Here is a 25,987-nt window from a genome sequence, read left to right on the forward strand (position 1 = left end):
CTCCAGCCCCCCAAAATTATTTTTTACTTATTTATTTGAGAGATGGAAAGAGAGAGAGAGAGAGAGAATGGGTGTGTCAGGGCGTCTAGTCCCTGCTAACCAACTTCAGATGCATGTGCCACCTTGTGCATCTGGCTTACATGGGTACTGGAGAATCGAACTGAGGTCCTTTGGCTTTGCAGGTAAGCACCTTGACTGCTAAGCCATCTCTCCAGCAGCTTTGTACCTTTTTTGAGGCAGGATCTCTCACTGGCCTGGAACTCACTAAGCAGTCTAGATTGGCTGGCCTGCAAGCTCAGGGATCTGCTGGTTTCTACCTCCCCAGTGATGAGATGGTCGGGTTACAAGAAAACTTTCAACAACAAACAAAAATATGGGCACACAGACTGGCTGGTGCATTGCTGACCCCCAGTGAATACTGGTCCCCATGGGGGAGGGCCCTCAGTGGAATGGGAGCTGGGGAGAGGGAACATGAGAGTACAACCTGATGGGAATATGACTACTAGACATTATGTTCATGCAATAAAGTTCTCATTTAAAAAAAAAATTGTGTGGGCCAGGAACAGTGGAGCATGCCTTTAATCCCAGCATTTAGGAGGCAGAGGTAGGAGGATTGCTATGAGTTTGAGGCCAGCCTGGAACTACAGATCAAGTTCAAGGTGAACCTAGCCTAGAGTGAGACCCTACCTTGAAAAAAACAAACAAACAAAAAAAGTATGTTCTGGGGTCAAACTCCAGTCCTCAAGCTTATAAGGTAAGCAATTTACCAACTGAGCCATCTCTCCAACCATAATTTTTTAAAGTAATACAAACTCATTGCTCCATAACTCTCCTTCTCTTCCTCCTCCCTGGTGCTCTCTGAGTGTTGGAAGTGAGTCAGAGGATGGAGAGAACGCTGGAGCTCTGAGAACAGGACTCTGGGTTCTGGATATTTGATGACCAGTCCCATATGACTGATTTTCAAACTGTGGGTCAAAGCCATTAAGGGGCCAATAAAAATCAACTTGAAAATTGTCAACCAGGATGTTTTATTAATGAAATGGGATGGACAGGAATAGAACAGAAAATACCAGAATACAGAAAGTATTTTGTTTCACTGGTTAGATGTTTCACAGGATTGATTGTTTCTCATTGAGATTCCTGTTCCAAAGACTTTGGAAGCTATTTCTCATAAGCACCTCAGATAAAGTTGGTTGCTGTGTCAGTCGCGACACGGTCCCTGCCTGGTTGCTGAGTTATTTGTGACAGTTCATGTCCACCCTCCTGCAAGCTTACCTACATCCTCAAGTGGATTGATTTCTGAATTACCTTCTCTTTGCTGCAGTAATTTCCATAATATTTTGTATGTGATAGGTGTTTAGGAAACCTGTCTTAAGATTTACTACATATGATTTTAGTTTTTGCTTCTAAGGAAACTACTAAAGCACATTTTCAGAATTACCCCAAGTTCTACTTTGTTCAGCTAATACTGATTACATGTGTAGGTTAGTGTCTGCCCGATCATGGGCTCTTAGGCGCCCTTTCCTTCTTTCTGTACGCTGTGGCGCCCCACAGAGGAGCTCGCCTGGCTACTGAGCAGATTTGAGTTTTTGTGTCTCGAAGAGCTCCTTCAGCTGCTGCTCACTCGTGGCTCCCTTCTGCTGCATCAGCTCGGCTGTGCCCTTGGTCACACCCCAAGCATCTGGCCTTGACATCGAAGGGTTGTATGGCCGACCAGAGGCTATACGAAGATTTTGCCAGTATTCCTTCCTGGCCCTGTGGGAACAAAACACACATCAGGGTCCCTTGGATTCCAGCACTGTGGCAGAGATTGACTATCACTGTGAAGTCATCTTTAGTCTCTGAAAGTATCCATGAGATGTACTAAGTGAGTCTAAGACCTTTATATCCCTAGAATCTGGAGGTTTTAATCCAAGCTACATAGAAATTTGGAGACTGTGGGGCATGGAGGCGCATGCCTTTAATCCCAGCACCAGGAGGCAGAGGTAAGAGGATTGTGATGAATTCAAAACCACCCTGAGACTCCATAGCGAGTTCCAGGTCAGCCTGGGCTAGAGCAAGAAACTACCTCCAAAAAAAAAAAAAAAAAAAAAAAGCTGGGTTTGGTGGTGCACACCTTTAGTCCCAGCCCTTGGGAGGCAGAGGTAGGAGGATTGCTGAGTTTGAGGTCACTCTGAGACTATGTAGTGAATTCCAGGTCAGCCTGAGCTAGAGTGAGACCATACCTTGAAAAAAAAAATTAAAACAGATGATTTAGTATCAGAATTTTTTTTTAACCCAATGTATACAACCTGTTCTCACATTCTGGCACTGTCTCATGGAACAGCTCCACCCACACTTATTTGATCTTTGTTTTCACCAGCATCTATTAATTGTGCAAAATAATTGGTTTGATCATGGCATTCTCATTTGTGTGTAAAGACACTTGGATCACATTCACTCTTTTGCTCCCTGCCATCCACAACTAAATGCTGCTTTTCTGCAGACCTGGGGCAGCACCCATGCCTGGATTCTGCCTCCATCCTTCTTATGCCATCAGCTCCTTCGGCTCCTGGCCGCATCGTGTCTGGTAGCCCTTCTAGAAGGCTTCTGTGCACAGCCACCACAGCTCATAAACTTGCAAACTGGCCTTGCCCTGGACCACGTGAGCCATATCAGGCTCCCCATTGCCTCTAGGGTGAGGTTGTCCATCATTGGGGCCATGAATGAAAAAGGCTGCATTCTCCAGGAGTGTGTCTTCTATCTGGTTCTCTCCACTATTCTCAGCTATTCTCAGACTTTGTAACACCCCATTCTCTTTCCACCTCTCAGTGCCTCCCGTCAGGCTGTTCTTTTTCTGGCAATGTAATTTATCCTTCAAACTTCAGCTCAGACCACAACTTCCTTAGACATCCTTCATTAACTCCCTTCTCCTTCTGTGGACCATTAGCTCAGACCCCATGGAGCTGGGCATAGCTCTGTACTCGAATTCACCATAGCATTTGAGCTTCCCCGTTTCTTTCTCTGTCTATGAGGTTGTTAATCCTTTGGGGCAGGGTAGCTAGTGACTTGCTTCTTCAGCATCCACAGTCACGTCTGACCAGAGTAGTGGCTGTTTAATGTCTGAGCATAGCAGACCAGATCTCACTGCCTGGAGCACCCGTCCTCCATGCCTTCCATTTCTGCCTTCAATCCCAGTTAGCCTTCAAAACCCTGCTCAGGCAACTTTCTGTCAGGCAGGGACAGTCATTTTCATCTATATCTTTACGAAAGCAGTCACCACACACACTGGCTTTCTTTTTCTTATTTTGTTCTGTTTGTTTCTGAGACAGTGTCTAAAGTGGCTCAGGATGGTCAGGAACTCACTATGTAGCCGAGGCTGACCTTGAACTCCTGATCCTCTTGCACTCAGTTCCCTGCTGCTGAGATCACAGGTTAGGATCAACACACCCAGCTCTAGTACTTTGCCTTTCTTATCCATTTTCCCTAGTAGAATGTGAGAATCTCTAACAGACCACAGATTTCCATTTCTTCCAGGTAGGGTCTTGCTCTAGCCCAGGCTGACCTGGAATTCACTATGTAGTCAGAGGCTGGCCTCAAACTCACAGCAATCCTCCTACCTCTGTCTCCCATGTGCTTGGATTAAAGATGTGTGCCAAACACACCTTTAAGTATTCTTTAAAAAAAATTATTTATTTACTTGCAGGCAGAGAAAGAAGAGAGACAGAAAGAATGGATATGCCAGGGCTTCCAAGCACTGCAAATAAATTCCATGTGTATGCACCACTTTGTGCATCTAGCTTTACATGGTGGGTACCGGAGAATTGAACCCAGGTCATTAGGCTTTGCAGGCAAGTGCCTTAATCATGAAGCCGTCTCTCCAGTATCATTAGTATCTAGTACAGGTTGTTCGTTTCTCCTGCTGGTACATGAGGTCTAAGATAAAAGCCTTGCTTTGCCTCCTTTATTTACTATTGCATTTCTAGATATGAAAATCTTGACTCAAAACAGTTGGTATGAAAGTTATACTCAACTCTTAAAAGTCAACAGATTCACTGGGTGTAGTGGTGCACACCTTTAATCCCAGCACTTGGGAGGTAGAGGTAGGAAGATTTCTGTGAGTTCGAGGCCACTCTGAGACTACATAGTGAATTCCAGGTCAGCCTGAGCTAGAGTGAAACCCCACCTCAAACAAACAAACAAAAAAGTCAAGAGAGTCAATGTTGACACACACTGTGAAGACAGTGCTTTTCCAGAGCACAAAAATCACATTTCGTTGCTACATAAATTATTTACATTCTATGACTTGATGCCTTCTCCCCATGAGGATGTTTTACACAGAGCTCTGTGTGAGAATTTGAGGATGACAGGTTCACTGTCACATAGGAAGTTGGAAGCACTCCTTTAATGACCCCACTTGGACATATCCATCCCCTAACAAATGTGGGGAAGAAAATGCTGTTGAGAGGTACCTACCTTGCTCTAATCCAGGGTTTGGTGTGCATGTCCAGGCCACTGCCCCAGCTGCCGTGCTTTTCCGAAGCAGGTGGGAGAAATCCCCGTTCGGGGGCCAGCTCCTCTGCAATTGCCCTGATGTGGTAGGGCTCAAATCCACAGCACCCGCCAATGAACCTGACCCCCAGGTTGTAGGCCTCTCTGGCATATTTTTGAATGTCCCATCTGGTTGCAACTCTGGGCTCCAGTCCTAGGAAAAGGTGACATTATGTATGAATTAATCACATAAATAATTAGAAATAAGCAGCTATAAGGTATAAATAATTTTCAATAAGTAAAATAAATAAGTTGTCAATATTCAATTCTCAGGTTTGGTGAACTATTAGCTACTTTGTGGTTATATATCCAGTTCTACATGTCATGTCATCTAGCCTTCTAGATGGTTCCTAATGACCCCTTCCTTCTGGCAGCTAAGCCATCTCTCCAGCCTAGTCTTAGTTTTTCTGATGAGAAAAACTGATATCTAGAGGAATTAGGGGTTTTTATTCCACCAAGTTTGCACACCTCAGCCACAGAGCTGGAAACAGAACAAGGCAGGTCTCTGTAGATCACCACGCCTCTCCACCCCCCTCAACCTGAGACCAGTTGCACCTCTCCTCTGATTTTACACTTGGGTTCTAGGAAGCCATTTCTCTACCACCACCAAAGCTCTCCAGTTACAGATTCATTTGAGACTTCTCAAGCACAGACGCTAAACTATTTATAAAAACAAAGGTCTACCTTACCAAAGGGGAATTCTGGGAGATCGATGAATCCCTGTTTACCACAGTCCGGAGTGTGGTAGGCCAGCGGCTGGCTCATCAGGTAAGCTTTCAGCCGGGCGGCCTCCAAGCCCTCCTTCATGAGCTTCAGTGTCTGCAGGCTGGTTGTGGGGTCGAAGTGGCAGTTCACGCCCACGATGGCGGCTCCTGCAAGGGGCGTCGGGGAGGACATGTTACCGTTAGGGAAGCTTCCCCAAAGATTCCCAGGCTTCTCTCTCCAGTAGGAAGCATGCATTCAGTGATGAATTGAAGCACAGCCTTTGGTTCTCATTCCTCACAAACTATCTCACCTGTGAGCAAGAGTGATGACTGGCAGGGAGGAAGCGCTTTTAGTGAAAAGTGCTTGGCCCAGTCTGGTATAATTGAAGTGTCATTTGCACACATTGGGTTGTTCATCTTTTTTTTAAAAATCATTATTAGAGGGTTTTTTTTCCACTTCAATTTTAGCAGTCAATTTTTCAATGTTTGACATGATGTTGCAAGCACAATAATTTTTAACACTCCCAGCTTCTAGAATTGCACCTGCATTTACCACAGGGATGCTCATTTGAGGCCTAAATAAATGCTCCCTCTCACCAGGCCTGGATGATAATTTCACTAAGGCTTCTTAGGTATAAGAGCAGCAAGTAATTTAGAAAAAGATTTTCAGAAATGTGTTTTTCTAGAAAGAATTTTTGTGTCTAGAGTTAGTAGTCTGGGGGAAAATATCTCAAAAATCATTTGACTTAAGGTAACCAGTGTAGCTGATAGCCTGTCAATCACTTGTACAACTTCTTCATTGACAGCTAACCTCCTCAGACCCACAGCTACCTAGGATTGTCTTCTTAAAGACCCCTTCTAAGATTTGCTGCTATAAAGTTTAATTTAGTGGGAGTAAAATGTTTCAGATGCTTCTTTTCTTTTGGAAACTTTCTTTGCACTCATTATATTCTTTTTTTAAATCTTTATTGCTGTGCATAGTAGCTCACACCTTTATTTTTTATTATTTATTTGAGAGAGAGAGAGAGATAATGGACACGCTAGGGCCTCTACCCACTGCAAACAAACTCCAGATGCATGTGCCCCCTTGAGCATCTGGCTTATGTGGGTACTGGGGAATTGAATCTGGGTCCTTTGGCTTTGCAGGCAAATGCCTTAACCACTAAGCAATCTCTCCAGCCCATTATTATATTCTTAGTTGTATCTTTACCAAGAATAACTAATCATGGCAATTTTTAAACATGATTTTGGAAATTTCTTCCTCCAGGTGATTTAAAGGGCTGATACAACTTTATCCCCTCAAAGTGAGAAGGTCCACAATTAGAACTTTTCTTCATTTTGAATTTTTAAAAATCTGTAAGATATGTAATTGGTAAAATAAACAATAAACTAGCCATTTTAATCACTTAAACTGTGCAGTTCAGTAGTAATAATTACACTTTTTTTTTTTGTTTTTTTGAGGTAGGGTTACTCTGGCTCAGCCTGACCTGGGATTCACTATGTAGTCTCAGGGTGGCCTTGAACTTATGGCGTTCCTCCTACCTCTGCCTCCTGAGTGCTGGGATTAAAGGCATGCATCACCGTGCCCAGCTCATAATTACACTTTTAATGTTGCACCCCTATCATTACTACGTACAGAGTTTTTCATTATCCTAATAAAATCAGTTTTCCATTCTATTAACCCCGGTTGACACTAGTCTATTTTATGTCTCTATAGGCTTCCACTTCTAATATATATTTAAAGTTTTATTTGAGAGGGAGAGATTGAGAGAGAAAGAGAGAGAGGGATTGAGAGAGAGAGAGACAAAAAATGGGCTTGCCAGAGTCTTTAGCCACTGCAGACAAACTCCAGATGCATGTGCTACCTTGTGCATCTGGCTTTAGGTGGGTACTGGGGAATCAAACCTGGGTCCTTTGGCTTTGCAAGCAAGTGTCTTAACTGCTAAGCCATCACTCTAGCCCTTTAAATGTGTTGTTTTTTCCGTACTAATGTTTTATGTAAGTGGGACCATACAGCAGTTGTCTTTTTGTGACTGGCTTAATTCACTTAGCATGATGTTTTGAAAGTTCATCCCTGTTGTAAGATATGTCAGAGCTGCATTCCTTTTATAGTTGAATAATATGTATTGCATGGACGTGTTATATTTTGTTTATTCATCTACAGAAGGACTCCTGGACTATTCCTGTTCCCCCAAAGGACCTCTTTTGGGTGGATTCAGGACCCATGATTTTATATATAGATACAAAAATACCACAGTGAAGGTAGGCAGAGATTCTTTCTGGAAAGTGACATTATTGTCCAGTTTCCAGCATCAGCGGCAGGTGTGACTCAGTGGTCCTCACTGGGCTGGGATGACAGCTGGCTCTTCATTCTTAATCCAGGTGGGCTTCGCACCACCATTTCTCAGAATCAGCTTTGGTCAAGGTTCCCAATGCCTCAGTCTTGCCAAATCCAGCTGCCACATGCCAGCAGCACTCAGCCTCCACAGACAGCCCCCAGCCAATCTTTGGAAGAGTGTGTGCCTCCTTCCTCTCAATCCCAGAGGGCCCCAGGAGCCCACTGATTCCCCATCAAGAATTAGGGTTATGCAGTTTCATTCCTAAACCTAAATATTTGTTATTGTTACTGGCAAGCATGACAGAGATTTTTCATGAAAACTCGGGAGTTGGAGAAGAATCAGAGATTAAACACATCACCAGGAAGACTGTTCCTCTCACAGAGGGAGCCAAGTTTTCTTCCCTGACACTGAATTATAACTTGAGTTTAAAATGCGACACTTTTGAAAACAGTCTGTGAGTTCCTCCTAATTGAAACAAAACCCAATGTTAGGAATGGAAATTGTATAAAAAGATGTATTAGGTGGTCAGTATATCATATCAAAGATTTCTTTTGATTTATTATCCTAATTATAAAAAGCAAAGCAAGCCAGTGACTTATGAGAAAGGAAAAACTTTACAAAGAGGACAAGGAACTTTAAAGTTATTAATGTTTAAAGACCCTCGACTCCAGACAAGTTTTAAAATAACACAATTTCTCCTGTTTCTTTTGACTTACCAAAACATTCTTCTCGTTTCTAGATGTTAGACCTCCAGCAAGGGTCTAGCTGCCCCTTTCAGGCTGGTGCCTGTGTGCCTTTGGGATTCAACAATGATATTAGCAACTGTTCCTAAAAAAGTAAATTCATGGTTTTCCTGTTACCACACATGTCCTTGGTGTATTTCAGGGACTATATACTGATTCCTGGGAGGGTGTGCCTTTTTGTGTTATTTTCAAAGACTCACTAATTGCAAACCGATTGTAATCTACGGTCACCTGCTTTCACCAGGCGCACTGCGCATTCTCCGGGGGGCACGCCGTGCAGGTCTCCTTCGGGTCCGATGCACATGGAGGCCGCCACGGGTTTACCTGAGGCTTTCAGAGCTTCCACTGCCCACACCGCCTCTTCAACATGTTCAAAGTACTGAAATCAGTTACAGAGTGGTTTTAATGTTAATCATGTTTCCCACAAAAAAATGAGAACACTGTTTTCATGAGATGAAATAAATCAGTTACTAAACTTTCTCTATGAGAGAGAGAGGGAGGGAGAGAGCAATATGGTATCCATACACTTGCCTGCAGTGTATCTGGCTCCATCACTCTTCTGTAAGGTCTGTTTTGAGCCAGAGTGTCTACTGATTGTGGAGTTTGTGGGGCTCCAGTGATTCTTTGTCCTGTTCTCCTGTGGGACTGGGGTTACAGGCATGCAAAGCCACACCCAGATTTTATATGAGATGTGGAGATTCAAACTTTGGGGGTTTCAGCCCATCATGCTTGTGTAGGAAGCACACTTAGCCATTGAGCCATCTCTCCAGCCAACTAAACATTTTAAAAACAGAATAGAATGAAGTGGCAATGTCTGTGTGAATTGCAGCTGAAAGACTTGAAAAACACTAAAAGTTAACAGGAGTTGTAATTTGGAAAGTTTTTAAACATGGACTACTATTGTGCCTAGTCAGTATTCAAACCTAACCCCACGTGAGCAACATGAGGATGTTCTTGTCTTGTGTAGGGTCTCATCCTGGCTTACTTCTGCAATGAGGAAATCCACGTTCTTTTTCAGGAAGACCTCCAGTTGCTGGTGAAAGATTTTTTTAACTTCAGTCTCACTCTTGCAGCTGAGGTACGAAGGCGTCTGACTCACACCTCCTGCAACCAAAGCGTCTCCCTCGTCAGCCACCTGCCGGGCAATGTCGCAGGCAGCTTCGTTCACTTTCTGCCCCTGAAATGGGTAAGGAGAGGACACATCCAGTGTCAGACTGAAAAAGTTATCCTAGGGGAGGATGGTTACGGTGTAAGGCAAATTCAGCAGTTGGCAATAGCAACATTAGCAACGTGACATTAACAGAGACTCCTGTGGTAGGTAGCATCTAGGACATAGCACCATATCAAAGATCTGTGAGAAGATCAGTGATGTGTACATGAAAGGATCTGATCTGGAATCCTCCAGAATCTAACCTGCATGGACATCAGTCCACAGCAAATAATGGTGGTGAAGCCCCATAATGCCTTTATGCTGAGTAACATTGAAATTAAGTCAAGATGAGGGTGTAACTGATGACTTTGCTGCTGTCTGTTTCTCGATTGATAAATGCACATCCACTAAGGGCTCTTCTAATCATTCAGATGTTACAAATTGAACAGACCTGGAGGATGGCTTTTTTTTGAGACTGGGACTCATTTAGCCCAGGCTAGCCTTGAACTCCTTGATACCCCCTGTTTTCCACCTCTCAAGGGCTGGGATTACAGTCGTGTCCCACCACACCTGTCTTGTTTTGTGTTGAGATAGAGTGTCACAGTGTTGCCCAGGCTGGCCTTCATTTCCTGAGCCCAAGTGATCCTCTGACCTTAGCCTGCTGAGTGGCTGGGACTACATATGGTGTCACCAAGCTTGCTTGGGCTGGGAGTGTGGTTCACTGGTAGAGAACTTGCCTAGCATGTTTGAGGTCCTGGGTTCTACTCCACACTGCAATAAAACAACACAAATTCCTAACTTCTCCTCAATAACCAAACAAAACCACCACCAAAACCCACAAAACATAAAGAGAACCCCAACCACACCAGAGCATGGTAGGTCATTTAGAGCCATGGAATCTTGGAACTCCCTGTTCATTTTAGATATGAAGAAATGTCAGCTTTTTAAAATTTTTAAGTGATTTGCCCAATAGCACAAAGCTGATTGTAGCTGAGAGAGTTATTCCAGGATTATTGGCTCCTGTGCCTGGAATCTTCCTCCTGCACAATGCCCCGTAAAGAATGGCAGGGATGTATGGATTTGAAAAGATGTCTGCTTTGCTCAGCAACTTAAGGGAGAATGAGAAATTGTTAGCTACCTCTTTAATCTGCTTCATTAAATTCCTTTCTATTAGTTTTTTAAATTCCAGTTGAAACCCAAGTGTGCGATTCACACATCTCTCTTTTTGTAGTAACAGAAAGAAAATTCAGTGGAGGCTCAGGTTTCCCTGTGATACCATGGGGGCTGGAGTGGCTGTGGTCTCCTCACACAGTCCCACAGCAGTGGCACTCACAGATATCTTTGCTGCAACGTAGTTTCCCCTGTTCTCCAGCTTGTCTTCACTGGCGTAGAACGTGAAGGTCTGCATGACATTGGACCCGGCTCTGAGGAACTCGCGGTGAAGCTGGCGAACTGGGAGATTCATACGTAAAGCTATGATTGCTACCCATGTACTACCCACCGTGTTTGCAAAAGGCTCCCAGATAAGCATAAAAATGTCCACTTAGAGGTTTAGCTACTTGGCATTCACATATCTGGGGTGCCTTGCCACCTCCCTCCCACCTGTCGTGGCTACATGGATGAATGGTGTGGGGCACCACTCATGATCTTGTGTTCAGTGTCTATTTTGTTCACTGTTGACTTGTTCATCCATTGACTACCTGAGTGTGGCACCCTGGTACAGAAAGTCCTACCCTTGGACAGTTTTGTGATGCATCCAAGAATAACTGGCCATAGCACTGTGTGGACAGTCTCTGCAGGAGGACAGATGACTTCTACCATGGAAAAAGGAGGGGAGGTCATGGGGCTGCACTTTGAAGAGTTTGACGCCCTTGTCAGGTGAAGATGAGCAAGGGCATGCACTGTAGAGGGAAGGGCCTTCACAAGGACAAGTCAGGGCAGATTTGGTGTTTGGGAGAATGCCAGGCAGTTTGAGTGGAATATGGAGGCATTGGAGGGGATGCAGGTGGAAAGTGAGGGCAGAGTATCGGTGACCTACTCTGTCTTCCCAAAGACCGAACTCAGCCTCAGCTGAGAGATGTGATTAGCTAGGGATTTTTGAAAATAGTATTGTTTTGCGTATTATTTATTTATTTTAGACAAGGCCCAGACTGGCCTTGAACCTGATCTGCCTGTTGCCACCTCCTAAGTGCATACCCACCCAGCTTCCTGGTAGCAGAATGAAATGAGAACTGAGCACCATTTCAAAGCACACAGCATGGGCAAATGCCAAGAGAAAGAGCTTTCCCCTGTTCATGAAACTTGGTGGGAATACCCCCCCATACCTGCCATATTGCTAACTCTATACAATTTAAAGAGTCATAGTTTGCTATAAAATGGTAGCCCTAAGCCCACTAGATGCAGGCTTTAAAAAATGTGTGTGTGTGAGGGCAGACTCTGAAAAGTTCTCCAGACCCAGCAATCCCGAATTTGTTGTTGAACCAGTGCTGTTTCTACTGGGGCCAACCCCACAGCTTCAGGTATGAGCGGTGGCAGAAGTGCAATGCTGATTCTTCTAAACAGCCTCTCACCTTCTACTTCCTGTTTGCCCTTGCTCTGGTCCCTGGACTCATCTGCTATTCAATAATGGGATGCAACTGGCCCCTCTGACATGGTGACACCACTTACACTAATTATCTTCATTTCAAGACCTTACTAATTTTATTTTAACATTACCTAAAATGCAGTGCCACATGGTTATATGCTCAGAGAGCATCAGATAGAACCTTGTAAATTTAGCTTGACAAATGCACATTTTTGAAACAAATTCTACAAGGTCAAATAGAATTCTACAGCATCTCTTCAGCGAGTTAATAACTTTGTAGTAAAACCACTTAGGAGCAAAAGGTGACCTGAACTTACATGAAGGTATTTATAATTGCATTCTAATTAGTGTGGAAAATCATACATATTGATGCAAAAAAAAAAAAAGAAAGAAAAGAAAAGAAAAGAAAGAAAGAAAGTGGTGGACTACACCTGAAATCTCAGCCCTCTGGAAGCTGAAGCAGGAGGATCATGAGTTTGAGGCCAGCCTAGACAATTTAGTGAAAATCTGTGTCAAAATATAAGTAAAGCCCAGCTTGGTGGCACCCACCTTTAGTCCCAGGTAGAGGTAGGAAGATTGCTGTGAGTTTGAGGCCAGCCTGAGACACAGAGTGAGTTCCAGGTCAGCCTGGGCTAGAGAAAGACCCACTTTAAAAACACCAAAAAAAAAAAAAAAAAAAAAAAAAAGCTAATAAGTAAAAAGATCAATAAATTCTGGTCTCTTGGTCTGGGAAATGTAGCTTAGTGGTAAAGCATGAGTCTAGCATGTGTGAGGCCCTGGGTTCAATCACCAGTTCTGAAAAAAATGAAGTATTAATGTGTTTGTTTAAGGGGACCACTTTAAGGCCCATTGGGAATATTACATAACCACATGTAGTAACAACTTTCTGAAATTCCCAAATTTCTGGACTCTAAGACACATTTGATCTCGAGTTTTTTGTTTTGTTCCTTAGTGCTGATTATCAAACACGGGGCCATTTGTGTGCGAGGCAAATTCTTTACCATTGAACTAGATCCCCAGCCCCAGCCAAAATGGTTTGGATGAGGGCTTGTGGGCCTGTAACATGTCCCTTCCTTTCCTGCTGCCTCCAGGAGTCAGGTCTCGGCACCAGTCATGCTGAGTGTTGCAGATGAAGTCCAGCTCTTCAGGGTCTTTGTCAACTCTGGCTACCAGCCAGCCTAAGTTACAAAGGCGCTCATAGATACACAGTTTCATTTGCATAAAATATGCATGAAACTCATCACCCCTCTCATTCAGAGCATAATTCTTCTCTCTCTCTCTTCTTTTTACAGGGACAGCTGGGGATTGAACCCAGAGCCTGGCACATGCTAGACCTGAGCTAAAATCCCAGCTCATAGCAAGTTTAAGTTTCTGTGATCTTCCCTACAGGGTGAAATACAGCCAGTGTCCTGCAAGGATAATCCTGGGGAGGGTGCGTGGCAGGAGACCTGGCTTGTCTGATGCACCCTGCAGTCCTCTGTGCCAACAGAACTTGAGCTGGGTATTGGCAGAGTCAAGCACCATATGGGATTTCAGTCTGACAGAAGGAAGTAAACTGAATGATTCAGTGTCAGGGAGTTTCTTTGAAACAATGTGCCTCCCAGAAGAGAAAACAGGAGAATGCTCAACACACCTGAACCAGATCAGAGGAGTCTGAACACCACTGGCCCAAAGAGAGAACGAGCTGTTTTCTTTTTCTTTTTTCCCTTTTTGGTACTTAGGGTGCTGGACTGAGGAAGTTTCAACTCCAAAACACATTCTAGTAGTTTCTTAGGACCTCCCAGTGGCCAGCAATGAGTATTACTCTCCCACTAATAATGAGCACCCAACAGTGGCGCTTCTCTGATAGCTTCTGGCAGCTCTAAAGGTGCCACAGGTAAACTGTCCACCCGTGGTGAGCTGTGGTGACTCCTCAGGAAGGGGAGGCACTAATGCAGGAGGTAGTTTCTCAGATGGGGTGGTTTGGGGGAGGTGGAAATTATTAGGGTTGTGGAATGTGATGGCTTTGGTGGGTATCATTGTTATACTGGAGGAAGCAAGCAACATGGCATGGGGGGTATTAAATAAGACCCTAGAGATTGCATTGTGGGTCCTAGATGCTAGCCATGAAACTGCAGGATTTGATGTTTTGTCCTGCTGGCTTTACACCTTGGTCCTTGCTATCCCTTATTTTTGCAGCAGGAATGTTTACTTTGTGCCATCATGTGCTAACAGTATTTAACTTGTCTTTTGATTTTACAGGTTTACATTCAAGAGACTCTATACTATGGACTTTTCAATGGCATTGGGATTGATTTTAGAACAATATAGACTTCAAAAGGTGGACTGAATACATTTTGCATCACAAGATTGTCAGGAGTCTATGGCGTCAGGGTGGAATGTGGTAGTTTGAATGCGGAATAAACCCTGAAGCCTCTTGTGTTTTGAATGCCCAGTCCCAAGCTGTGGTAATTTGGGAGGTGGAGCCTTGCAGGAGGAGGTGTGTGCAGGGGTGCGCTCGGCCTCTTTCCACAGCTGGCTCACTCGCTGCTCTTCCGTCCGCTACTCTAGCGAGACTGCTGCCCAGCCTCTGCGATACGTCCTTCCTCTCTATCTGGTGAGACTTCCCTTTGAACTCGGAAAACCCAGATCCTCCCAGAATGCCTTGGGCCCGCAGAAATGGCCCATTTCACCTCTTGAAGATGAATCATGTCCTCTTGCTTGAGAACTCTACAAGAGACGCCTGCCTTGGGACACAGAATTTATTTTCTCAGGGATCTCACTGCTCTGGGGTCAAAGAAGTAAAGTGAGCGTAAGGTGCAGGAGTGCAGGTGTAGAATAAGTAGGCAACTGAAGTCAACGGGGCTGGGCCCTGGTAACGCAGAGTTAGCTAGCTGGCAAATACACAATGGAAGAAAGTTTAGTCACAAGACATATAATTTGGTAACATGAACCCTAAAGTGGGTAAGGGGAGAAGAGTGGTCATATTGGGGAGAACAGATCATAGATTTTAAGCTGGGTGGGATAAAGGACAGAGACAAGAGGTGGCAGGGAGTGGGGTGCTTTTCACCAAGACTTCATAGATAGAATCCTCTTGGAGAGGACAAAGTCTAGGGGTGGGTGGTGAATGTAGGGACAGAGGGGAAGTTCACTGGGGCTGGGGAGGAAAGCCAGGCATTGGCAGGCACTGTGCTGAATGGATCATCTAAAGTGATGTTGAAATCCCGTATTAGTGACAGGCAGAGAGGGAGGGAGAAAGACAGTGAGCCCAGTTCTAGACTCCTCTAGAGAGATGATCAGGGACCTATGGGTGGGTAATCAACAGGAGCGGGAAGGGCCCTGAGCTGTGCCAGAGGTGGGATCTCACTGACATGCCTAATAATTCCCAGGAGGCGAGCCTGAGCACTTGCTGGCTCATCTGCTAGAAAGCTTGCTCTGGAACTTGGACCAACACAACATTTGGGAGGATACAAAGTACAGCGTTGTACCAACCTGCCTCAGGGTGCTCCACAGTGGCTTCGGGAGTCCAGGGTCCAGCCTTTACATAGCCCCTCTTCTCCAGTGCAAAGACAAACCCTCCATCTCCAATCACAACCTCTCCAGCATTTAGACGTTCGAGGATGCCCTGAGTTTACAGATGCAGGGGGGAAAAGCAGGTAAGTTTTGAAGATAATTTTCTATTTTTAATACTTGACGCAGACAAGGAAGAAGATTCTATTACAGACCATTGAAATGACTTCTTTTGGGCATGCAAGTTCATTTTCCAGACAGTGGCTATGGTATGTGCCCAAGAAACTGCATGTAGAACCTTTGCCCAATGCCCAGAACAGAGGAGACACAAGGACAGTGCTATTGAAAGGTCTCCAGCTCCTTACCCACATCTACTCATTTCACAGCACTGGACAAGAATCAACTCTGTGAAATGAATTTTGAATTGAGTATTTTAAAGGGGTTTTATAAATTAGTAAGTAATTTACTATTTTGCAATTTCTAGGAATCACACTTTAAATAAAGTGTGCAATACCTCATTTTAGGTTATTCTTGCTGATTTTATAAATGAGGAAATAAAGCCCATAATCTCTGAGCAATTTAAATAAGATGTTCTAGCCCAAAAGAGTCTTCCTTAGTCTCTTATCCTTAAATGTTTTCTAGATTGGATTTCAAATCGTATTGAGGGAAAGTAGGGCAGCTCTGAAAAACCAAACTGGAAGGGAAGACTTAGAATTTCCACCCTAGCCAGGTATGGTAGTACATGCCTTTAATCCCATGCTCGGGAGGCAGAGGTATTTGGAATGCCATGAGTTCGAGGCCACCTTGAGACTACATAGTGAATTCCAGGTCATCCTGAGCTAGAATGAGACTCTATCTTAAAAAAAAAAAAAGAATTTGCACACTTATTATATTTCATTTACTACCAATTCTAGTGGAGTTAAAAAATGCTCATGCAACAAGGACTACATCAATCTGAGGGAAGGAGGAATCATGGGATTTTGCACTGAAATTCCTCTGTGCCTTCTTAGAGCCTCTCTCATTTTAACACTCATTCCCTCCATAGCCCCAGCCATCTATTTGGACAGCAGGTACTCAGAATGAAGCCACTGACATTTTCACCATAAAGCAGGAAATTAAATGTAGGCTTATGCTACCTTCTCTCTTAATACCCTTTTGGATCAAAACACGCTTGTAATCACTTGTAATCTTGAAAGCCGAGCATTTGTTATGGTGACATTGTGTCTAAGTGCCACATCTTAAAATTACAACTTTAATCATTATGACCCAATTAACAAGAGCACATGTGTGGGGAGGTGAGTCTAAATGTCATAAAAAAGAGACATTATTTGCTTTTAGCTTTCACCTAGGAGAAATCACTCACAACATTCTAGCAGTTAGCAGCTCTTACTGAATACATGGCAGCATCTAGAGTTTAGCACCATCATGTTTTAACACTCAGCACGGCTGACCGCTCTTCGGTGGCAGGGCGGGGAGAGCCAAGTCAGTTGCCACGCCTGACATCCTGTTGAGCAGTGACACCTTCACGTGCTACCTCTCAGATTCCATGGCAGTAGTTTTTAAGTCCCCAGTCCTTAGGATTCTTTTATTTTATTTATTTGCAAGCAGAGAGAAAGAGAGAGAGAGAGAGAGAGAGAGAGAGAGAGAGAGAGGAGATAGAGAAAGAATGGGTGCACCAAGGCCTCTAACAAACTCCAGATGCGTGCGCCCCCTTTTGCATCTGGCTTACATGGGTACTGGGGAATTGATCCTGGGTCCTTTGGCTTTGCAGGCAAATGCCCTAATCACTAAGCCATCTCTCCAGCCCTAGAATTCTTTTTAAAAAATAGTATTTATTTATTTGAGAGAGAGAGAATGAGAATGGTTGCATCAGGGCCTATAGCCACTGCAAACGAACTCCAGACATATGTGCTACTTTGTGCATCTGGCTTATGTGGGTCCTGGGGAATTGAACCTGGGTTCTTTGGCTTTGCAGGCAATATCCTTACTTTGTTCCTAAGATAAACAATTTTTTTTACAGCAGAATGTGGCATGAAAAACATTGTTTTTTGAAAAATATTAAAAACTATGTATAATATCAACCAATTTTTGTTTAAAAAGAACATATTTGATTAGCTACTAGTAGAATATATACCAAAATGTAGCAGGCCTTTTTTTCTTTTTTGAGGTGGAGTCTCATTCTAGCTCAGACTGACCTGGAATTCACTCAGGGTGGCTTTGAACTCATGGTGATCCTCCTGTCTCTGCCTCCCAAGTGCTGGATTAAAGACATGCGCCACTACGCCTGGCTTAGACCTGTTTTTTTTTTTTGTGTGTGCTTTCACCTGTTGTTTATAGTGAATATGGATATTTGTAACACATTTTTAATTCAAATGTGTAGATTACTGTCCATGTTTTAATAATTATGTGAAAGCAAAATTAGTAAGGAAATATTCCACCCCTGTCACCTGTTTCTTAGGTAACTTTTGAGAGATAATTCATTCTTTCTCTTTCTCTCCCTCTCTTCAGATAAGATCTCACTGTGTAGCCCAGACTGGATTTGACTAGAGATTTACCTTCCTCTACCTCCTGTGTTCTGGAATTTCAACCATTTACCACCATGCCTTACTAGAGAGACTTTTTTTTTTTTTAAATTTTTGGTTTTTCGAGGTAGGGTCTCACTCTGGTCCAGGCTGACCTGGAATTAACTATGTAATTTCAGGATGGCCTCTAACTCATGGCAATCCTTCTACCTCTGCCTCCCAAGCGCTGGGATTAAAGGCATGTGCCACCATGCCTGGCACATTTTTAAAAACAATATTATTTATTAATTTATTTATTTGAGAGAAATAGAGAGGGAAAGTATGGGTGCACCAGAGCCACTGCAACAAACTCCAGATGCATGTGCCACTTTGTGCATCTAGCTTTACATGGGTACTAGAGAATTGAACCCAAGTGGACAAGATTTAGCAAGCAAGCATCTTTAACCACTGAGCAATCTCCCAGTCCTAGAGACTTCTTTAAAATGTTGATGTTTCTGAGTTTGAGGTTGAGGAGGAGGCTAGAACCCATGGCTTTGCAAATGGGCAAACTGAAGACACAATGAGCTGTGTCTGCGAAGAATCAATCGCTCTTCCCAGTTTGTCTGGGACATTCCTTTAGCGCCTCTGTGGGTGGGCAGCAGCGCCCAACCTCCTTGAGCTGTTGACAGACGTAGTCCCTGGTCCCTCTGCACCCTCCCTGCTCTTTAGAGGGCATGGCATTTAGACGGTGGGCTGGGAGATGGCTCAGCGGCTAAAGGTACTTGTCTGCAAGGCCAGAAGCCTTGAGTTTGATTCCTCAGGACCCAAGTAAAACCAGACGCACAAAGTGGAGCATATGTCTGGAATAAGTACATTTGCAGTGCAAGAGGCCCATGTGCCCATTTTCTCTCTCTCTCTTTCTTCTGTCTGTCAAATATATAAAACAACTAAATATTCAATAGTACTAGCTTTTTCCCTTGAGTAGAGGTCTTTTTGATTTGGTGGCTATCCCTTTAGGGACCGGCCTGTTTGATGAGGATACAGCTGAGAGTATAGTCCGCCTCCCTCCTCCTACCCCACTCTCCCCACCATCTCTTGGAGGGTCTGTGGCCTGGCCTTCCTCCATCCTTCTCACTGCCCAGAGAAACGCCATTGGGAAAACAAAGAGATTAAGTTTCTTTTTATCCAGGAATTAGAACTGCTGAAGTTTGGTTTTTTTAAATCTTAACAGTAGTCCTTCCTGTCACTCTGCTCATCCCCCCCCCAAAAAAGACTGTGCTTTCAAAGCTCACGCAGTGAATTCCCCCCCACCCCGTGGTTATTGAAACAAATTGCGGGTGACGCTTACCATCACCCCACCTCAGTCCTGTCCAGGTGCCTGCAGCAGGGGCAGGGAGGTGGCTCCTCCTACCCAGCAGGGCGAACCCACCGGCCCGTGCCACCCAGGGGGCCCGTGCAACCCTCGGCGCAGCACATCGCTCCTGGGGGTCCTGAAGCAGCTTTTCCGGGGCATACCCCTGGTCTTGGGGTGCGGAACAAGGGACATGTTGGGAGCCTCGGAGCTCTCGGGGCCCTGGACTTGGGGTTGGGTCACACAGAAGCTCTGGGTACGCCTTCTGGTCTGAGGCTGGCAGCCAGTCAGTCTGTGAGGTCGGCGGAGAGGGCCCCTGCGCTCCCTGCAGACTTACCCTCTTGGCCTTTTTGCTGCCCACTGGTGCCATCGTGGAGGCGTTGGGACGCTCAGTGCAGCCGTGGACTCCAGGCGAGCCTGTCCCGAGCAGCCGGTGCTGCAGGGCGGCTGTCGCCGGCCTCTTTATACACCTTCTGGCCTTGGGGTGGGTTTTCCCGGGTCCAACGCCGTCCTGGGGCGGGGAAACGCCCACCAGCCTCCGAGTCAGGTCAGGGGCTGGCTGGGAAGCTGCTTGGAGGAGGAGATGCTGAGATTGGACTTCCAGATGGGTGGAAACTCGGAGGAGTAAGATAAGAAAACAAAACAAAACAAAAACCAAGGTCTCTGCTAGTCGTCTGTGCAACGCCCCCTTAGGCCACTCAGAGGCCCCTGACCTTTATCTGGGGTCAGGTACCATGACCCACAAAGGCCAGGGATCAAGATCATGGGGTTAGGGTTAGGGCGATGTCCTTCAAGAACATCAGCAGGGGTGTGATTCGTGTGACGTATTCAGCACGGGGCATACAAGTGTGGCATGTTCAGAAGTCTTCAATGCTGAACCCTCAAGTTGTGGGTATGTTCAAAACAATCCTATATCCAAACATGCCTTGCTGTTTCTAAGAATGCAGCGGTTTCTAATATCTGCAAACTCAGACGTCTACCGTGCAAATATGAAAGTGTAAATATACCTTGGAGACTTCAAGATTTAGCATTAAAAGAACCATGGATACGAAAAAGCCAGGCTTTGGGAGAAGCAGAGGGGAACACGAATGTAAAGCGATGTAGCTGTCTGTTGATGGTAGATTTAGGGATTGTTTTTATTCTATTCGGGTTTTCTAGCATTTTCCCAAAATATTTTTACAATGAGAACATGATAATAAAAAATTACTTTAAAAATGTACTACATAACAGTATATAACTCACAAGACAACATAAAGCCTGAGAGTTCAGAACTTTTTATCACAGAGGAGGAAATTACAGTAGCAAATGGCAAATTGATAAAAATTTAATTGTCGAAGTGATGTGTGATTGATATATCACTGAGAAATTAAAGAGTCCGTTTCTGATTGCATGTCAAGTTTGAAATGGGAAAAGCTGAAAGGATATATTGAAATTCAAGACAATATTTTACTGTCTCCCTCCAATCCCACATTTGATCCGTGATCACTGAGAGCTATACAGGAATAAATTCCAGCTTCACCTCTGTCGTTAAGGTATTGGAGAATCTAAGTAGGTCACAGTTTAGCTGGTTAACCTTGTCAGATTAATATTAACCTGGCAAGTATAGGTCAAATGCACAAATTCACCTCAAGCCCTCAGAACCAGCTGCTGCAATGATAGCAGGTAAAGAGGGCGCGGTCAGGAGGGCTTTACCCGCCGTGAAGGTGGACAGCACACATGCCCAACTTAAGCGCTGCATTTAGACTCAGCAAAGCAGTAGAAGTCCTCAAGCTAGTAGCATTATATTTTTCTAAACAATATGCCTGCTTCATTAGACTTCTTTTTATTTATTCTTATTTTTAAAAATATTTTATTTTTATTTATTTATTTGAGAAAGGGAGAGAGGGAGAAGAAGGGAGGGAGGGAGGGGGGAGAGAATGGGTGTGTCAGGGCCTCCAGCCACTGCAAACGAACTCCAGACGAATGCAGCATCTTGTGTATCTGGCTTACATGGGAATTGAACCTGGGTCCTTTGGCTTTGCAGGCAAGTGCCTTAACTACTAAATCATCTCTCCAGCCCAAACTAGTAGCATTACATTTTAATAGGTGATAAAGATATTTTGGTGGTTGTGGTGAGTGTATGTTGTATGCACATATACGTGCAGATGCCAATGCCCAGGAGATATCCAGTCTCCTCCTCTACCCCTCTTCTGCTTTATTTCCTCAGACTGTCTCTCCCTGAACCTAGGGTCCCTGTTTTTAGGTTACCTGCTGAGCCATCTCCCAAGCCCATCACATTAAAAAAAAAAGTCTTTTCCCAGCTACTGTTGCCAACTTAAGTCCTTTCCCTGGAGGTCATCACTCTAACCTGGTTCCTTTCCAGGGAAATTCTATGCCTTTCCCAATGTAAACATGTATATAAAAATTGTCTTTGAATGTAAGGAATTTTAGTTACTTTAACACTTATTTATTCCCACTTTTCACAAAATGATTTATAGGCAGCTGTTGAAATATTTTCATCTTTTTTCAGCCTTTCAGTTTGTTGCCTCAGCTCTCCTCAAATTAAGCCCATTAAAAAAAAAAATCATTCACCTGCTATTTCCATACAAGATACTAATTTGCATGGTTCACTGCATCTTGCTATGGCCAGATATGGTCATTGTTCCATACATAAGTGTTATTGTACTCCTTACAGCTCTGGGAGGTGGGCACCCCCATTTTGTGCTCAAGCATCATGTGGAAGGGTCATAGCAAGAACAAGTTTCTTGTCCCAATTCAAAGAACTAAGTCCACTTGAATACCATTTAGGAAACTGGCTCTGTGAGAAACTGCACTGGAAGGTTGCCCGTGGGCTTTGATCTTTGTTCTAAAAATGACGGGGGGGGGGGGGGGGGGGGAGGCCCTACCACTGAAGTCCCTGGCCTTGTGTAAAGATGTTCAGGGTTACACATATATTGTGAAGCAGGGGGTGGGGAAGGAGGGCTAGAGCTGGAAATCCACCCCCTGAGTTTTGTAACCTCAAAGGAGAGGTCATGGTTCTGTTTTCAGCTTCTTCTTTGCTCTACTTAGAACTCAAGACACATTTATTAAGCTCTAGTTGACATTTATTAGCCACCACTAATGTAATGTCTCAAGTACCATGTGTGGTGCTGGAGGTATAGATCCATCTCCTTCTTTTTGAGCCCCAGCCATCAGATAGACAATATCTCACATGAGTGTTAAAATGTCCCTTCTATCAATATGTAGAAAACAAAAATGTCATTCAATTAGAACTTCCTTTGAAATGCAGCTGGGGGGTTCAGGCTTTAGTTCAGTGATAGGCTATCCTAGCATGCCCAAGGCCATGGAATTGATCCCAGCACTGTATAAATGAGCAAATGAGTGACTAAATAAATAAGGAAATGAGATGGCTTTCATGCATTTTTTTTAGACAAAATTGAGTCATTTGGCCTTAAACCATTGAAGATGTTTTAAACATTGTTTAATAATGTTTTATTTTGACACTGTGTAGAACTCTTTGCAAACTACTGACATGGAAATGTAGCCAATCTCTGTGTTTCCTTTGGCAAAGCCAGTGGTTTTTTCAATGGCTGTAAATTCTTTTGTACAGGACATTCACCCTTCCCATGTGCTGGCCTGTATGTCTCTTCAAATGTTCTCTTTATCTTTGGTTTTTGGCTTCTGCAACAAGTAGAAGCTGTATGGTTTTTTTTTCCCCATTTTTTTGTTTATTTTTATTTACTTATTTGCGAGCGAGCGAGCGAGCGAGAGAGAGAGAGAGAGAGAATAGGCACACCAGGGCCTCCAGCCACTGCAAATGAACTTCAGACATGTGCGCCCCCTTGTGCATCTTGCTGACGTGGGTCTTGGAGAATTGAGCATTGAACCAGGGCCCTTAGGCTTCACAGGCAATGCTTAACCGCTAAGCCATCTCTCCAGCCCTGAAGCTGTATGTTTGAAAGAGGGTCTCATTCTGTAGCCCAAGCTGGCTGGCTTGGAATATGATGTGTAACTCAGGAAGGCTGGCCAGAGACTATTGGCAATCAATCTCCCTACTTCAGTCTCCTAAGTACTGGGATTACAGGTGGGAACCATCTAGAAGGTACACATGAGGTTTTCACATACATGTCCACCCAAGTAGTCCCCAGGCTGCGGTCTCACTTGCCTTCTATTTTGCTACCGTCACTGAATTCAGCTGTTTGTTGTTGTAGTCGAGGGTCACTGTGAAGGGATGATGGAACTTTTTTACTGATAATTTTCACAGATGTATACATTGTATTTTCATCATAATCCCTTCATGTTACCTTCCTTTGTCCTCCCTCCCTCCCTATCCCCTTCCGCTGAACCCTTTTTTTTTCAATTTGACCCTCTCCTACTTGAATGTCTTTCCCCACTCCTCCTCCATCATCCAAGACAGAATGTTGACAGGTCCAATATTGTGCGGGTCTTGTGTAGGTAATAACAATGATTGTCAGGTCATGAATGCAAAGTCCACTTCGTGTCTGAAAGACAGTAATCCAAAACACTCTTCTCCACCCACTGGCTCTCACATCCTTTCCGTCTCCTCTTCCACAGTGTTCCCTGAGCCTTGGTGGACATGCTGGGGTGCCTCGTTTAGCACTGAACACTCACTTCTCCTCAGCACGTTGATGAGTTTTCAGCCTCCCCAGTAGCCACCGCCATCTGCAAAAAGAGGCTTCTCTGAGCAAAGGGGAAAGCAGCTCTAATCCATGGGCATGAATGTAAGTACTGAAAGGGCATTCTAATCAGAACAACATATCCATTTAACCCAAGAACACAACTAGGTTCCCCACTAGGGTTTATGGTCGTCCAGCCACAGGTTTTATTTTAAATATTTTATTTTATTTTTTTCCTCAATTTTTATTAACATTTTCCATGATTATAAAAAATATCCCATGGTAATATGGTAATGCCCTCCTTCCCCTAACAAGTTTTTAAAAAAATTTTATTAGCATTTTCCATGATTATAAAAAAATATCCCATGGAAATTCCTTCCCTCCCCCCCCCCCACACTTTCCCCTTTGAAATTCCATTCTCCATCATATTACCTCCCCAATAAATATTTTATTTTTATTCATGTGTGTGTGTGTGTGTGTGTGTGTGTGTGTGTGAGAGAGAGAGAGAGAGAGAGAGAGAGAGACAGAGAGAGAGAGAGAGAATGGGCGCACCAGGGCTTCCAGCCACAGCAAACAAACTCCAGGTGCATGCACCACCATCTTGTGCATCTGGCTTATGTGGATACTGGGGAACTGAACTGATGTCCTTTGGCTTTGCAGGCAAGCACCTTAACCACTAAGCCATCTCTCCAGCCCCAGCTACAGGATTTTGACTAGGATTCAGTAACAGGAAAGATTTCCTTCCCATGCAGTGAGCTCCAAATCCAATCAGAGAGTGGTTGGTTACTCCCACACCAGTACCACCACTACTTCACCAGTGGCACTTCTTACCTGGCTGGTAGACTGGCCCATAACTCCTAGAGCCCACTGCTGGTTAAGACTGTGGATGACTTTTTCCCCCAGTGGGCTGCACAGCACTTCCTAGCACTATGACGGCTAGCCAGCGGGGAGGAGGCCTCCAGCTCGGTGCCAGCTTAATTTCTCAGCGTCCTGCAGCCAAAGCTTGTTGTATCTTCAGCAACAGAGCCTTATTCTGATGGGAGACGAAGAGTACTGGCAGCCACCTGCATTATTTGGGATCTTCAGGGGCATCACTGGCCAATAACTAACTGGGAGGTATCCCACCCCATCACTGGGGTTTTCCTGTAAAAACCTGTGGCTTCTGAGACCAGCATTATGGAGCTAGATGTTTCTTTGAAAACTCTCCCTGCTGGCTGTCCTCACTCTGTCCTTTCCGGTTCCACTTCATCCCCTCTGAATGCCCTCCAACACTGATGCCAGCATACCAGGCATCTCAAACCACATCACATAACTACTCTTGGTAGAGAGGCTTGCGTTCTTTCTCATGTAATATTGGAAGCTAAATAGGTGGTGTCTCAGAATTGTTTGTAATTGTGTTGGCATAAACTTCAAGCACAAAGCAGCTCTTGCTTTGGGTGCTTTCTTTACCTTCCATGTGTGATAGCACCTCCCTTTCCTTCCTTCCTTCCTTCCTTCCTTCCTTCCTTCCTTCCTTCCTTCCTTCCTTCCCTCCCTTCCTTTCTTCCTCTCTCTCTCTCTCTCATGAACCAAGGCTTTCTTATTTTTTCCAAACTGGCCTAACTCCTGGGCTCAAATGCCTCCCTTTCTTTCCTCAGCTCCCATCATCATTGTATCCAACCAGCAAAGGCTTCCTAAACTTGACTCTGAGGGAGTGATTGCCTCCTGCTGGTGCCTCCAACTTCTGCCCACTGGTGAGCCTTCATTTATGATTCCTTAGTTCCTGGAGAAGGAGCAGAGATTTAAAATATATATATATATATATATATATATATATATATATATATATATATATATATATATATATATATTTATTTATTTATTTACTTGTGTGTGAGAGAGAATGGGCACGCCACTGCAGACAGATACCAGATACATGTCCCACTTTGTGCATCTGGCTTTATGTGGGTACTGGGGAATTGAACCCAGGTTGTCAGGCTT

General features: G+C 44.3%; 1 protein-coding gene across 1 annotated transcript; it reads right to left on the reverse strand.

Annotated features, from left to right (window-relative positions):
- Positions 1-1,011: 1,011 nt before the first annotated feature.
- On the reverse strand, positions 1,012-19,860 carry Bhmt (betaine--homocysteine S-methyltransferase). Its single transcript, XM_004651662.2, has 8 exons — positions 19,729-19,860; positions 15,522-15,654; positions 10,800-10,918; positions 9,302-9,493; positions 8,548-8,695; positions 5,220-5,402; positions 4,456-4,684; positions 1,012-1,755 (listed from the first exon to the last, which is right to left on the reverse strand). Exons 1-8 carry the CDS (start codon positions 19,759-19,761, stop codon positions 1,569-1,571), a joined length of 1,224 nt encoding a protein of 407 aa, XP_004651719.1. The 5' UTR covers positions 19,762-19,860; the 3' UTR covers positions 1,012-1,568.
- Between the last annotated feature and the right edge of the window lie 6,127 nt (positions 19,861-25,987).

This window comes from Jaculus jaculus, chromosome 14 (genome assembly GCF_020740685.1).
Source record: "Jaculus jaculus isolate mJacJac1 chromosome 14, mJacJac1.mat.Y.cur, whole genome shotgun sequence".
Lineage (NCBI taxonomy): Eukaryota > Metazoa > Chordata > Mammalia > Rodentia > Dipodidae > Jaculus > Jaculus jaculus.

What these genes read in the sequence shown, in the direction of transcription:
- Bhmt (XM_004651662.2), bottom strand. Translation starts at nt 19,761, where the DNA reads ATGGCACCAGTGGGCAGCAAAAAGGCCAAGAGG. An exon ending in ACGTTGCAGCAAAGATATCT is followed by an intron (nt 9,494 to 10,799) that starts GTGAGTGCCACT and finishes TACCCATTTCAG; the next exon opens with GGGCAGAAAGTGAACGAAGC. An exon ending in AAACCCTGGATTAGAGCAAG is followed by an intron (nt 1,756 to 4,455) that starts GTAGGTACCTCT and finishes TTGTTCCCACAG; the next exon opens with GGCCAGGAAGGAATACTGGC.